General features: G+C 43.7%; 1 protein-coding gene across 1 annotated transcript in view; it reads right to left on the reverse strand.

The window, feature by feature from the left end:
- The window catches only part of LOC117362950 (calcium-activated potassium channel subunit alpha-1-like), a 192,402-nt gene that overhangs the window by 93,710 nt on the left and 84,473 nt on the right, over window positions 1–14,219 (reverse strand). Inside the window, exons 11-16 of the mRNA XM_033950039.1 lie at window positions 13,456–13,561; window positions 7,596–7,678; window positions 6,460–6,529; window positions 5,994–6,149; window positions 1,623–1,732; window positions 1,469–1,537 (exon numbers count right to left, since the gene is read on the reverse strand). Coding sequence (XP_033805930.1) covers window positions 1,469–1,537; window positions 1,623–1,732; window positions 5,994–6,149; window positions 6,460–6,529; window positions 7,596–7,678; window positions 13,456–13,561 — 594 coding nt within the window. The remainder of the gene's footprint in view (window positions 1–1,468; window positions 1,538–1,622; window positions 1,733–5,993; window positions 6,150–6,459; window positions 6,530–7,595; window positions 7,679–13,455; window positions 13,562–14,219) is intronic.

The raw sequence follows: 14,219 nt of genomic DNA on the forward strand, positions 1-14,219 counted from the left end.
AAAGGAAGGGAGAATGGACAGGGGGAGCAGGCAAGGGGTGCTGATGGACAGCCAAGGAAAAAGAAAGACAGAAAGAAAGAAAGCGGCTAAGGAGAGAGAGAGAGAGAGAGAAAGAAATAAAGAGAGACACACACACATATATTCTAGCACCCGTTATTGTAACGGACTATAAGACTAGTATTATTATAAAGACTTAGCCAAAAGGAACGATTTATAAACTATAAAAAGTTTTACCTCATGCAAAATTGTAATTTCTTTAATAAGACATTAACTAATTTTTTTTTTCTGAGGCCCTTCAAGTACCTACAAATCCAAAATGTGGCCCTGTAAAGGGTTTGAGTTTGAGACCACTGGCTTAGAGGGAACAGTGCCCCTGACCTGTCCATATCTCTCCCATTGTTACGCCCCTTTTTCAGATAGAAACATAGAAAGATGACGGCAGATAAGGGCTATAGCCCATCAAGTCTGCCCACTCTATTGACCCACCCCTTTAAATCTACTGACCCCCTTAATTATACTGCCACTCTACTGACCCGCTCCTTCAAGTCTATATCCTAGTGACCCTATTCCTTGACTTGACCCTCGTAGGGATCCCACATAGGTATTCCATTTATTCTTAAAGTCTGGGATGCTGCTGGCCTCGATCACCTGCACTGGAAGCTTGTTCCAATGCTCAATCACACTTTCCGTGAAGAAGTACTTCCTGGCGTCTCCAGGAAGTACTTCTTCACGGAAAGAGTGATTTAGCATTGGAACAATCTTCCAGTGCAGGTGATCGAGGCCAGCAGCATCCCAGACTTTAACACTTTGCTGCCATTCTATAACTGGGCATTGACAGTAAGTGTAGTTCCAAATGGACTTGCAACTGTTATTGGCCTGCTGTAGCACCTTGTTTATGTTATAATGCTTTTCTGTGCTGAAATATTGGTGTGGATATAGCACACAACACTAGGTGCCATATATAGAATTCCCTAGTTCAATGCTTCCCCGCGAATTCGCGGTCCCGGTCATTCGCGGTATTTTCCAACCGCGAATGACTGGACAGGAGAGGGAAGCCGGGAAGGCAGGAGAGGGCAGCCGGAGCGCCGGCGAGTGAAGCAAATCACTCGCGGTATGTTCCGACCGCCTCTTCCTGTACTAAAGTCAGGCTTCCCCAATCAGGAGTTGCTTTGACACGCAGCTCCTGATTGGTGGAGGCCCGACTTTAGTACAGGTAGAGGCGGTCAGAGCATACCGCAAGTGATTTCCTTCACTCGCCGGCGCTCCGCTGCCCTCTCCTATCTCCCCTGCTAAAAAACGTATTCGCGGGGGTTCCTGGAACAGAATCCCCGCGAATATCGGGGGAGTACTGTATATGCAAACCAGAAGAATCTAGCTGTATCTTTAAAAGTCCACCGACTTAATTGCATGTCAGTACTAAACTGCATTAAATCAAATGATGATAGCAGCCAAAGTAACACATAATTACCTGGTTTCGTCATTCTCTGATTTGAATTCAATAGCAAGCAAAATAAGATTCAATATTTTAAAGCAGATCCTAGGGAAGAGGAAAGACGGTGAAAGAGTGGCAGGCAGATGCTGTCTAGTAGAGAAATTAAAGATGTGTGAGCAGTGCTACTTACTTGCAAATCTCCGGAAAGGTCTTTCCCACAAAATCATTGGACAGATACTGAGTCACTATCATGTAGTTCCCACCTGCCAAGAACTGCCACCGCCAGTTGTATTTGACGGCCTGCAATGCAGCAGATGAGATAAAATGTGGAGAGCAGTACTGTATTTTTTTGGTATGTATTATCTGTTGTTATTATGCATGTTGCTTTTGCTCCTTGCCCAGATCTGTGGATGGGCGGATTATAAGTACTTTTAGATTGAAGCAATTTTATTGATGTCAATGGTACACCGGAACAAGAATACACAACATCGCCATCCAAACATCCACACATAGGCAAGTACAATAAGAGCAACACCAAATCCAAGTCATCAAGAAGTTTTTACCATATTAACAAGCTAAACCCCCCCTTGCCGACCCACACCCTCCGCCAAACAGGTGTGAGCAGTGCAACTATAAGCATAAACAAAGGCAAACCCCCATCCCACCCCCATCCCCCAAACAAGCAAAAACAACACACTCGTAGGAAGCCCCTGTATGAAAAGGAACAGACCAGACCAGCACATAAATAGTGTACCTAGTACATTTGACACCCAGGGCTAATCATTTTTTTAAATACCCCTCTTTATAAGAAAAAATGGTTTTTAGTAATAATCCATGAGTCACAACAAAGGTATACCTAGGAAAAGGAAATGTCTTAAACACTGCCATGAGAACTAGAACATTAATACACCCAATGTAAAACTAAAGAAGCCAGTTTAGTACAGACCAGTGGTGTAGTAAGGGAGAGGGGCAGTCCGCCCTGGGCACCGACACCCGTCCTCCTCTCTGCCCCCTGCTTCTTCACAACCCCCCCCTGTCGCGCGCACCCCTTCCCTTGTACCTCCTTAATTTTCCCGGCGCGCACAGTATCACAAACTTGCTGCCTGCGTCGGTGTTGGCTCTCTCTGACATCACTTCCGGGTCCCGCACCTAGGAAGTGACATCAGAGGGTAGCAAGTTTGTGATGCTGCTCGTACTGGGAAGATTAAAGAGGTACGGGGAAGGGAAAGGGGCAGAGAAGAGGACAGGGGAGGGATGTCACTCATCCTTGCTACGCCACTGGTACAGATTGATGCTGCACAGTCAATGCTAACAGAAAACCATTTTTTTTTCCACACACACAGAACAGAGGTACACGTTCACTCAGTAAAGAGCAAGTAACCACAAACTAAAAATAAAAATATGTTGACAAAAATTAAACTGAATCCCCAAGAAACCAGACTCTGCATATAATGCAACACCACAAAAAGAGACACAGTGATACATTTTCCCTAGTAATATGCAAAATATATGCGAACAAACTGACAGATACCAATCACTACTTTACAAATTAACAAATAGAAATAAAACAGAAATATGATAATATCATATCTAGTGCATTAGGTGTGTTATTCTGAACAATAAGGTATTCTCCACAAGCTCATGAGTCATGCAGTAGGAATCCACTCCAGGTTTTCAACTTCTCCCCCTTCTTCAGAGGGCTCTGCTGCCCGTTCAGTTTTTTCCTTTTGAACGCGAGCCAGAAGGCATCTTTCTGATCTGATCTGTATATTTCTTTATTATTTTCAGTGTTTTTTCACAGATTTTGAAGATTTCAGTGCATCAGAGCTCCCCTCTACATTTCCCTGGCATCCTAATATGAGTGTTTTAATCATGGAGCACTGGGATGCTCCTGAGAGATCTTTAAAGGTAGCCAAAACAATGGTGAAGCTGTATCCTGTGGCACAGGAGTGTCAGCAGATGTTCACTTAGCCTAAGGATTCCACCAAGGTGGATCCACCAAGGTGGATTCCTTGGTGGCCCAAGTGACCAAACACAGATCCCTGCCAAATAAGGGAGGGGGGGCATAGTATTAAAGGATACACAGGATCATAGAGTGGTCCTGAAAAGGCAGTTCGAGGCTATGGCCTTAGGGATCAAAGCAGCTGCAGCATCTTCTTTTGTGGCACATGTTTGTCATACCAAGAAGCGTGGGCTCACCCTGGCAGAGGAAGAGCCTTTGCCCCAGCTTATGCTCGAGTTCGCCTATCACTTAACAGATTGGTTTGTGGACTCCCCAGTGGGGCAAACAGAGAAGGCAAATGAAGTCTTAGCAACAGTGCTGAGACTGGTAGAAATTCAGGCCATAGAGCCCCTGCTGCCTGAAGAATCGGGCTCGAACAGATATTCAATATACTTTATAGTGCCCAAGAAAATCTCAGAAGATTGGAGGCCCATACTGGATCTCACACACGTCAACACAGCTCTGAAAGTTCCACGCTTTCGCATGGAAGCAGTGCAGCCTGTCATCGTAGTGGAAGTACTGAGGGAGTTTCTGGCTTCCCTAGACTTAGCCTCCCTGCATATTCCCATATTTCCAGAGCAGTCCGTGAAAAACCTGAGACCCACCCGACTGTAGAGTAAGATATAATCACCAGTGTACACAAAGTATAATCACCAAGTACAAAAAAGAAAAACTAGCCGTTGTTCCACGCAGTCTTACAAAGAATTCTCACCGGAGCCAACTTCAGCTAAGTACTTGGCTTTTTTGTTTTGTGCACTTTTTTGCTTAACTTTGTGGCACACTGCTGTGTGATTGTACACTGGTGATTATATCTTACTCTACAGTCAGGTGGGTTTCAGGTTTTTCTTGGAATGTGTCTGAGGTTTTTTTTTACTGAATTTTCCACACGACATGTAAGAGGAGCTGATGATTAAGGACATGTTGCCTTATTGGCTAAAAGAACCTGACTTGAAATTATATATCCAGTCAGTGTGTCTGAGGCTCATTTGATTAATTCTTTGTTTACAGTGACAGTTCACAGGGTAGTGACTTTTTTTGTCTATTTATTATATACCTTAAAAGTAAAAATTTGACAAAAAATTCCTTTACAATTTGTTGCTTATACTTTGGAGGAAAGGCAGGAGAGGGGAGGTATGATAGATGTTTAAATACCTACGTGGCATAAATACACATGAGGCGAATCTCTTTCAATTGAAAGGAAACTTCAAAGTGAGAGGGCATAGAATGAAGTTGAGGTGATAGGCTCAGGAGTAATCTAAGGAAATACTTTTATATAGAAATGGTGGTAGATGTGTGAAATAGTCTTCTGGTAGAGATGGTGGAGACAAAGACTGAATTCAAGAAAGCATGGGACAGGCACATGGGATCTCTTAGGGAAGAGGAGAAGATTATGGATGGGTCAACTTATGAGTTTTTCTTATGTTTATGTTTTGCACTGTTTTGTTTGCCTGAATGGACTAAAGATGGAACCTATTTTGCAGATGAAAGTTTTGGATCAGCTAATGGTGACTATGAAGCCTAGAGTTCATACTGTATCAAGAGTTGGACATGATTCTACCCTGAGCCTAGGAAAACCTTCCTGAGAATACTCATTTTGGGCTTAGAGCATGCCTCTCCTTGTTTTGTTTGAATACTCTTTTTTGCCATCTGACAAAGTTTGAGATTGAATTTTGGAGGCTAAAATAAACCAAGCTTATTTTCTTTGAGCTGATAAAGTGTATTGTGTAAAGTTTTGCACCTGGCTGCTAATACCAGTCTCAAAGTTCCACAGTGGGCAAGGGAGCCACTGCAGAAGCATAGGTCACCAAAAACCTTATTCCTTGTGGCGGGGCTGCGGGCGAATGTCCACCGGCTCAGCCATGGCCTCAGTGTGCCTAACCTGGGCACCAGATTTCAGTGGCGTAAGTCTGGTGCCTAAATTTAGGCATGGAAATCGGTGCTAAGCATGATTCCATAAAAGGCACACACCCTACAAAGAATAGCGCTTAGCACTGATTGTCTTGGCACCTGATTTTGAGCAAGATTCTCCTTCTTTTGGTGGATTGTGCTCAGTTTTGAGCATCATTTACTGAATCTGGTCCTCAGCATCAATTCTACAACGGCATTTAGGCATGCCTAAGTCATTGAAGAACACTAGCACCAACCCGCATTGGTGTGCCAATGGCAGGTGTAAATGGTCATGTCTAAGTGCACCACATGACACGAGTAACCAATAGTAGTCTATAAGGTACAGGTGTACTTGATGCTCATCTTCCTCCCATTTTAGGTCCACCTTGGAGTTACACAAAAAAAAAAAAAAAAAAAAAATTTAAATTGAATCAGGTTGGGCAGACTGGATGGACCATTCGGGTCTTTATCTGCCGTCATCTACTATGTTACTATGTTACTATGTTGGAGAATAGCACCGAGTGCACTTTTGAGCATAAACATCAATTAAAGACGCCTTTGATGTTCATAAGTGATACGTAGCACAAGGCATGAGCTTACAGAATTTCCATGTAATGTCCAAACACTGGCTGCATCATTTTACACAATGTATAGAAACTGCTTGAGATTTACCAGCACATCCTCCTTGATCGTGAAAAGGCTGGTTAAAAGCGTGGACAAGCCAGGCACGAGGCAGCTCTGAGCCATAAACCCTAGTTTCAGCTCAGCCACACAGATGATGCAGTCTCCTTTGGTCCAGTCCCAGTTCGGGATATTCTGCAGGTAAGACTGGATCGTAAAAGAAAAGAGAGCAACTTTTAGCAACAGTACGGCTCACCCGAGGCGTTGATACCATTCCTTGAACTCACTGAAACCAGGTGAGAGCATAGGAAAATATATCTATTAAATTTTAGGATCGCATATTTAGTGGTTCAACTTGAATGGATAAGTTTGCAGAACAAAAATTATCTTAAGGATAAGCAAATAAAATCAGACGGTCATCTTTAAGCATTGACCGGATTACTGAATACTGTCCTTGTACTTTTTTTTTCGTACAAAACTCTTCACTAGAAATATAATTCCAGACAATCTATATTACCTTGTTGCGGAACTGCAGGATTTGGATGATAACTCGTACCGATGGGTAGAAAGTTTTGATTGATATCACCCTACAGAAAGCCCCCACCAAAAAAACTTGTAAATCTTTGATCTACATTTTCCAAGATCAACAGTCATACGTTCATTGCCTATTTCAAACCCTTTGGAGTGCCAGTTAAAGGGTAGTATAAGCATGGCAGTCACCTGGGGCACCATGCAACTGGTGTCAGTAACAGCACTGTTTCTTAGCTATGCATGGTTCCTTAAATGACTGCACCTCTCAAGTCATAAAAAACTTAAGTGGACATTATCAATGTAGGCCACCGTTATTGTTAACCTGGGTTATTAATAATTAGGTTCATTACATAAAATAGGACCTGTGCAAAAATAGCACAAGTTAGTGGTAAAATAACCCATCTTAATGGTGGCCCATGTTGATAACTTCCCCCCTTTGACCTGGCTCTGGTGGGGCAAGATACTGGGAAAAGCATTAGGAGCCTCTGCTATTGCTTCTCCCTATTTGTACCAGCCCTGTCAGCATATTCGAAAGTCACAGGTTGATGCTTCCTGTATGTTAATCTTGTGTATTGTGAGATCAACATACAAGAAGTTCTTGATTGCAAGTCTTGAAAATGTTTGCAGGTATAGCTTTGATGGGGAAAACCAGAGGTAGTAGCTCTGCCGTTGAAAAGGTAATTTGCCCCTGAAAAGAGCATGAGGGATGGGCAGATATGGTTCTAGCATAGAATGAGAGAGAGAGAGTAAAGATGGAGGGAATTTAAGTGTGAGGGGATTGAATTCAGGGAATGAGTAAAAAGCAAGGGGGGAGAATGCTGGGAATACTGTAGAGATAATACAAGGTGAGCTAGGTGAAAGGGAAGAGTATGCTGGGGAAGTGAGACCCTGCCTTGCATACATAAACACAACTTCTCCAACAAATCAACACCAAAGGTGGATGTTGGGAATCAGTTGGGGAGTGCCATCAATGATCGTCTGGGGCAGCATTTTCACTAGAACAAGCCCTTGGCTTAAGTGCCTTTCATGAGCTTTCATGGAGAATACAAAGGGTTCTGAAGCTTATGTAATATACATATAATTGTCCCACACTGTGGACAATGCACCAACACTTGGTATTACCTCATTATATTGGCAGCATCTTCCGCATCAGGATTAGAGCAATGTCTGTTTGTCAGAACAAGGCATGCGTCCGCTGAGGCTACCTATTATCAAAGAGAGGTGAGGGTAGGAGGTTTCAATATTGCTAGTAATATACTACAGGGGGGGAGGGGGGAGGCTGCTGTACTCCTTCCACCTGATAGTCGGCGCTATTTAACCAGCCAGGAATGGTTCCTGGCTGATTAAATAGTTTGACCGTTTAACTGTTAGTGGCTATCACCACTGAATATTAATGGTTAGCGGCTTAAACTTGGCCAGCTATATCGCACGATAGCAGCCAATTTTAAGCACTGACCAGCCAAATTTAGTGGCCAAATCAGACTGTGCAAAGGCATGCCTATCATTGGCTGCTATAACTCAGCTGGTTGGCGCTTAAAATTGACATACTGTAGTCATCTATATTTCAGTCAACCAAAAATAAACAGGATATACAATACTGGTCACCAGAACAGCCCGGCATGAATATCGGCGGTTAGCTGGCCTCCCTCCTATAGTCTCAATATCAACCCCCAAGAGTCTTGGACTTCGCAAATGAACTCATTTCACCGCAGTAGCAGGGAATGAGAGGCGCACTCTGAGTCCGAAGCTGGGGAGTCAAACTCACCACAAACTAAAAGCAATGCAAAACAAAGGGCTCTTTTTTACTAAGCTGCGATAGCGGTTTTAGTGCGCACTAAACTGCCGTGCGCGCTAGACGCAAGCACCAGCATTGAGCTGGCGTAAGTTCTGGCCGCGTAGCATGGGCTTAGCGTGCGTGGTAATTCTGCATGCGCTAAAAACGCTATCGCAGCTTAGTAAAAGGAGCCAACAAATGTTGCATGTACTTAGTTAGAAACAAAGAAACATAGAAATTGACGGCAGAAAAGGGCCATAGCCCATCGAGTCTGCCCATACCAATGATTCACTCCCTGATTCTTACTCTCCTAGAGATCCCACATGAATATCCCATTTTCTCTTGAATTCTAGAATCAGATGGAAGAACGTATCTTTCACAAAGAAAATATTTTTGTTCCTGCCTTTGAATTAATACAACTTTCTTATTCTGTTTCCCCCAAAGAGCTTACGGGTTAAACATAAATAATATACAGTTAATAGGTTATGATTTGCACTCTGCAGCGATCCATGCAGTCGCTGTGGGGCGTGCCTCCGATCGCATTAATTTGCATAAGGAGGCTTGGTGAATTGGTCGCCCTGGAAGACTCGGCCATGGATCAGATCGCTAAGGTAAGTTTAGTGAATCTAGGCCTTAAACTGCTTCGACACCTCTCTGCCTCCTACTTAAACAAAGCCCTTGGCTTTCTTTCATACCACAAAGAAGTTCAAACTGTTTTGGGGAAGGCTTCAATGGCTGGGAGGGTGTAGATCAGGGGTCTCAAAGTCCCTCCTTGAGGGCCGCAATCCAGTCGGGTTTTCAAGATTTCCCCAATGAATATGCATGAGATCTATGTGCACGCACTGCTTTCAATGCATATACATTGTGGAAATCCTGAAAACCTGACTGGATTGTGGCCCTCAAGGACAGGCTTTGAGATCCCTGGTGTAGATGGACTGGAGTGAGCTTTCATGGAGACTTCAGTAGGTGGAACCTAAGAACAGTACTGGGCAGAGCTTTAGATCCCTGCCCAGAAATAGCTAAGGAGAAGAAGAAAAAAAAAAACCACCAACAAATTTTTAGATTGAATCAGGTTAGGCAGACTAGATGGACCATTCGGGTCTTTATCTGCCGTCATCTACTATGTTACTATGTTACTAGATTTGCCATAATTACAGTACAAGTTTACGATACAAGATTTTATCCTAACTTGACACATACTAGGGGGGGGTCTAATACTAATATACATAATATACAGTTTACAAGTTACAATTTGCCAAAATCATCCTTACAGTGCAAGTTTTCCAATAAAAACTTCATCCTAACTTGACACACAGACAGTTTACAGGTTAAATTTGCCATAGTTACAGTGCAAGATTTTTCAATACAAGATTTTCCCAATGTGACACATACTGGGATTTGGTACCAATATACTTTTTTTTTTTTTTTTAATCCATCGGTCATGGGCAAGGGAGTTAGGTGAAGAGGGATGTTTTTATTGCTTTCCTAAAGTTGAGGAGTCCTTCAAAGGATCTGATCTGCGGGGGCAGTCGATGTCAGTGGCTCTGTATGAAGTGGGAGTAGGAACATCATTTGGCGATTTGCAGTTGAAGGGCATGACCGGGGGCATTTTGAGGCGTATTTCATCTTGGGAGCAATATGTATGGAGGAAGCTTAGCCATCACATAGCCTGGAGTCATGTCGTGCAGGGATTTGAATGCTAGCATCAGGCCCTTGAAGACACAACGTTTGGCAAAAGGCACCCAGTGAGCTGACGCTGGAGCCTGGGAGACAGGGTTGCAGGCACAGAGGTTTTTGAGAAGCTGATTGCCACATTTTGGACACGCTGGAGACGTCGTACTTTTTTTGCTGTGAGACCGTTGAATAGCGAATTGCAATAATCCATGCAGGAGAGTACTAAGGCATAGAGCAGTTGGGTGAAGTCAGACTCTGAAAGTAGTTCCTTATTTTTTAGTTGTCCCAGGTAGTAAAATGAGGAAGATACCACCTGGAAAGCGACAGGTTGCAGTCAAGGTGTATTCCTAGGCTACGCGCTTGGTCTTTTGCAGTTATGGTAGTCGAGCCCCAGCACAGCGAGGGACGGGCACGGTTGCAATGTTCTTTGCGAATCCAAAAGAGTTCCGTCATGAGGGCGTTTAGTTGCAGTTTCTCTTTTACACGTCCAGTTCTGGTGAACCCTTCCATTCGATCAACACTATGCACACCACTTCTGGAATTCTTTGGTGAGTGGCCCTTTCTTTCTCATAATCCTGAGCCATCTCTGCCCCTTACCATTGTCTTGTTAGTTTCACTTTTGGCCTCTCACCTTCACCCATTTTATTTTTCAAGCCCATGTTTTGTTTTGGGTTTTTTGGGGGGGTTTCCTGTTGCTTTGAATGTTGTGGTTTGTATGCTTTCCAGCTATTAACTATCTGTTAAGGCAATGATGCCAGAATGACTAATCAGTGACTAGTAATTAATGCTCAGTTAGGAAAACCTGATTTAACTCAGGCAGGACAGTAAAGAGTCAGAATGGTCTACTATAAAATTTTGCATAAATTGTCTAGATCAGGGGTAGGCAATTCCGGTCCTCGAGAGCCAGAGCCAGGTCAGGTTTTCAGGATATCCACAATAAATATGCATGAAATAGATTTGCATCTCAAGGAGGCAGTGAATGCAAATCCATCTCATACATATTCATGGTGCAGATCCTGAAAACCTGACCTGGCTCCAGCTCTCGAACACCGGAATTGCCTACCCCTGGTCTAGATCATAAAATAGATGTTTAAGCCAGTGACAACAAAAGCCCATAATATTTTAGAAAAGTCACAGCAAAGGCAGAGCTTCTTCTAAAATGCTTGTTGTGTTTATGCTTATTTAAAACTTGCTATACCACTTGGCTTCAGCAGATCTCAGCAGTTACAATAGGTAATATTTTAAAAACAAAAAAAATTATAAAGGGAACTCCTTAGGTAGATAGGAAAACCCTATACAACAATATCACAAAAGCCTATAAAACACTTCTTGTATATATTGCAGACAGAACTCTACCAGTATTCTATTCTGTCTTGCTTTGGGACTCTGAGGTTTTTTATTTTTTTATTTTAATTTTATTCTTTTAATTTTTCTTTTATATTATGCAAATTGTACCCTTCCCTAACCATTCATGGACTTTTGTTATATCTTTACTATTTCACTTCTTTTCTCTTTAGTAATTAATTTGTCTTCTATATGTAATCTAATCTAATCTAAACCTTAAGTTTATATACCGCATCATCTCCATGAGAATGGAGCTCGACACGGTTTACAAGAACTTAAAATAGTGGGTAGAGAAGAAGAAAAAGGATTACATGAACTTATGTGTAGAAGGGGGGAGAGAAAGGGGGGAAGGATAGAGCTACAATTTGCTGAAAAGCCAGGTTTTCAGTTTTTTGCGGAATAACTGAAGGGAGCGGGGTGGTGAGGTCGTTCCAAAGACCTGTGATTTTGAAGAGAAGGGATTTTCTCAGTTTGCCTGAATAGTGGATGCCGCGTGGAGAGGGGAAGGCTAGTTTAAGCCTTTGGGCAGTTCTGGAGGAGTCGGGATTGGAGGAGTTGAAAGACAGTGGGATAAGAGGAGGCAGGATTCCGTGAATGATCTTGAAAGCCAGGCAGGAACATTTGAAATCCTATATAATAAAACGCTAGCCGCGCATCGCACTCCTGTCTGTGTGCTTCCATGATCCGTAGGTCTGTGGTCGCAGGAGTGCATATGCGCGAGTCCCTAGCCATCTTCCCAACGAGGCATTTTCTTTTTCCCTGAGCCATTGAATTCAATTTGGCTGACGTGGACTTTACATTCTTTACATTCGCTGTTAACGGACTTCAAAGTGCTGCAGGAGTCCTTTTCTTTCATGGACCTTCGCAGTTAGTGCTTCCAGGACTTGAACTCAGCGCTGGACTCCCTGCTCTCCGATGCTGGCGGGGATCGAAAGGAGCCACGGCGACACCTCGCGGGAAGGGAAGCCCAACAAAACAGTCTAGCCGCTACGTTCTTCGCGGTCCCGACTCAAAACCTGCCGATTCCAGAAGCGTGTGCAGCACTCTACACATGCTGCTTCGGGCCCTTCTACTGCCCTGATTTGCTCTGCAGCGTCTCTGATGATGTCATCAGGGGCGTGCCAGAGTAAATCAGGGCAGTAGAAGGTCCCGAAGCAGCGTGTGTAGAGTGCTGCACACGCTACTGGAATCTGCAGATTTGTCGGGACCGCGGGAAGGGGAAGGGGGGTAGGGGAAATGTGCTGTGTGGGAGAGGGAATGCTGTTGCTGTGGCTGCTGCACAGGGAAGTGGGGGGGGGGGGATCGAAATGCTGCTGTAGGGGGAAATGCTGCTCCACAGGGACATGGAGGGGGAGGGAATGCTGCTGTGGCTGCTGCACAGGGAAGTGTGGGGGGGGGGGAAGAAAGACAGACAGCAGGAGGAAGGGAGACAAGAAGAAAGACACAATAGCAGGGAGAGACACAGAAAGACAGACAGACAAAGGGGGCCAGGGAGAGAGACAGACAGAAACAAATACAGCGGGAGGGAGAGAGAGACAGAAATAAAGAAAGACAGACAGACATATATTCTAGCACCCGTTAATGTAATGGGCTAAAATACCAGTGTAAGAATGTAAACCGCTGAGGCCTGTAATATGGTGATGCGGTATAAGAAATGCTAATAAAGCCATACCAAGGAAACCATATATTAAGCACCATATGTAACAAAAATAGCCATTTTTTAAAAGAATATGTTAAAAAAAGCAGCACCATTATGGGGTTCACGCATAGCTGCCTATGAATGTAGGGTAACCAGATGGCCGGATTTCCACGAACATGTCCTCTGTGTGAGGATATGTCTGGGGATCCGGACGGCTTTTCAAAACCCGACACTTTGTCTGGATTTTGAAAAGCTGTGTTGGCCAGGGAGGAAGTCCGCGCATGTGCGGCCATCATGCGATGACGTTATGCGCACGCACACATGTGTGTGACATCATCGCGTGCATGGACTTCCTCCTGGCCTGACAAGAGCAGGAAGCGGGGTGGGGCTAGGGCGGGGATATGCGTAACTAGGCAGGCCTGGAGGCGGAGTTAGAGGTCCGGATTTTCCTGAAAGGAAAATCTGGCAACCTTATATGAAAGGGAAATGACAACACTACGTCCTATACTATCTAAGAAACTTCACTCACTATCAAGATACTGCAGTCTCACCTCCACCCTCTTCAGATCACGGTAGCGGAGCACTGATCCATAGAAGAATTCCGTCTTCATGAAGTAGGTTTTGAAGATGACTTCTAACTCCAGAGATGGAGTAATTCTGTCATAATTTTAAAAGTAAAGCAAAATTGTGGTTATTAGTCATGAACGTAGAGAATTTTACTCTGAATTCTGATGAAATACAGTACTATTTTACTGAAAAGAACATTCTAGAAATAGGGATAAGCACCAGCTCTAGGCTGACCACAACCTCTGTGAGAACTGGTGGTGGAAGTTCCGGAATAACACTGCATAAAGACAGAGTTCAAACTTCCAACACAACTTCCCCCTTTCTTTCCGTCTCCACAGCAATCCCTTTTTCTTTTGTGGTTTGTTGACTACCGTTATCATCAGTAACTTCCTCTCTGCTCTCTCTCCATTTCCCTCATGATGTAGAAGAGCAGTGGTGGAGAAGGGGCAGCAGTAGCATGGAGGCGTCAAAAGAATTAATTCAACAAGCACACAAGATCTTTTGTCAAGAGGAAATTGAAGAAAACATTTGCTTCCTTTACTATTTTATTTTATTTTTTTTGAGTTGCATCTTTCATTTCATTTTCATAAGAATATAAGAATAGCCTTACTGGGTCAGACCAATGGTCTATCAAGCCCAGTAGCCCGTTCTCACAGTGGCCAATCCAGGTGACTAGTACCTGGCCAAAACCCAAAGAGCAGCAACATTCCATGCTACCGATCCAGGCCAAGCAGAGGCTTCCCCCATG

Source organism: Geotrypetes seraphini, chromosome 6 (genome assembly GCF_902459505.1).
Source record: "Geotrypetes seraphini chromosome 6, aGeoSer1.1, whole genome shotgun sequence".
NCBI classification, from domain to species: Eukaryota; Metazoa; Chordata; class Amphibia; order Gymnophiona; family Dermophiidae; genus Geotrypetes; species Geotrypetes seraphini.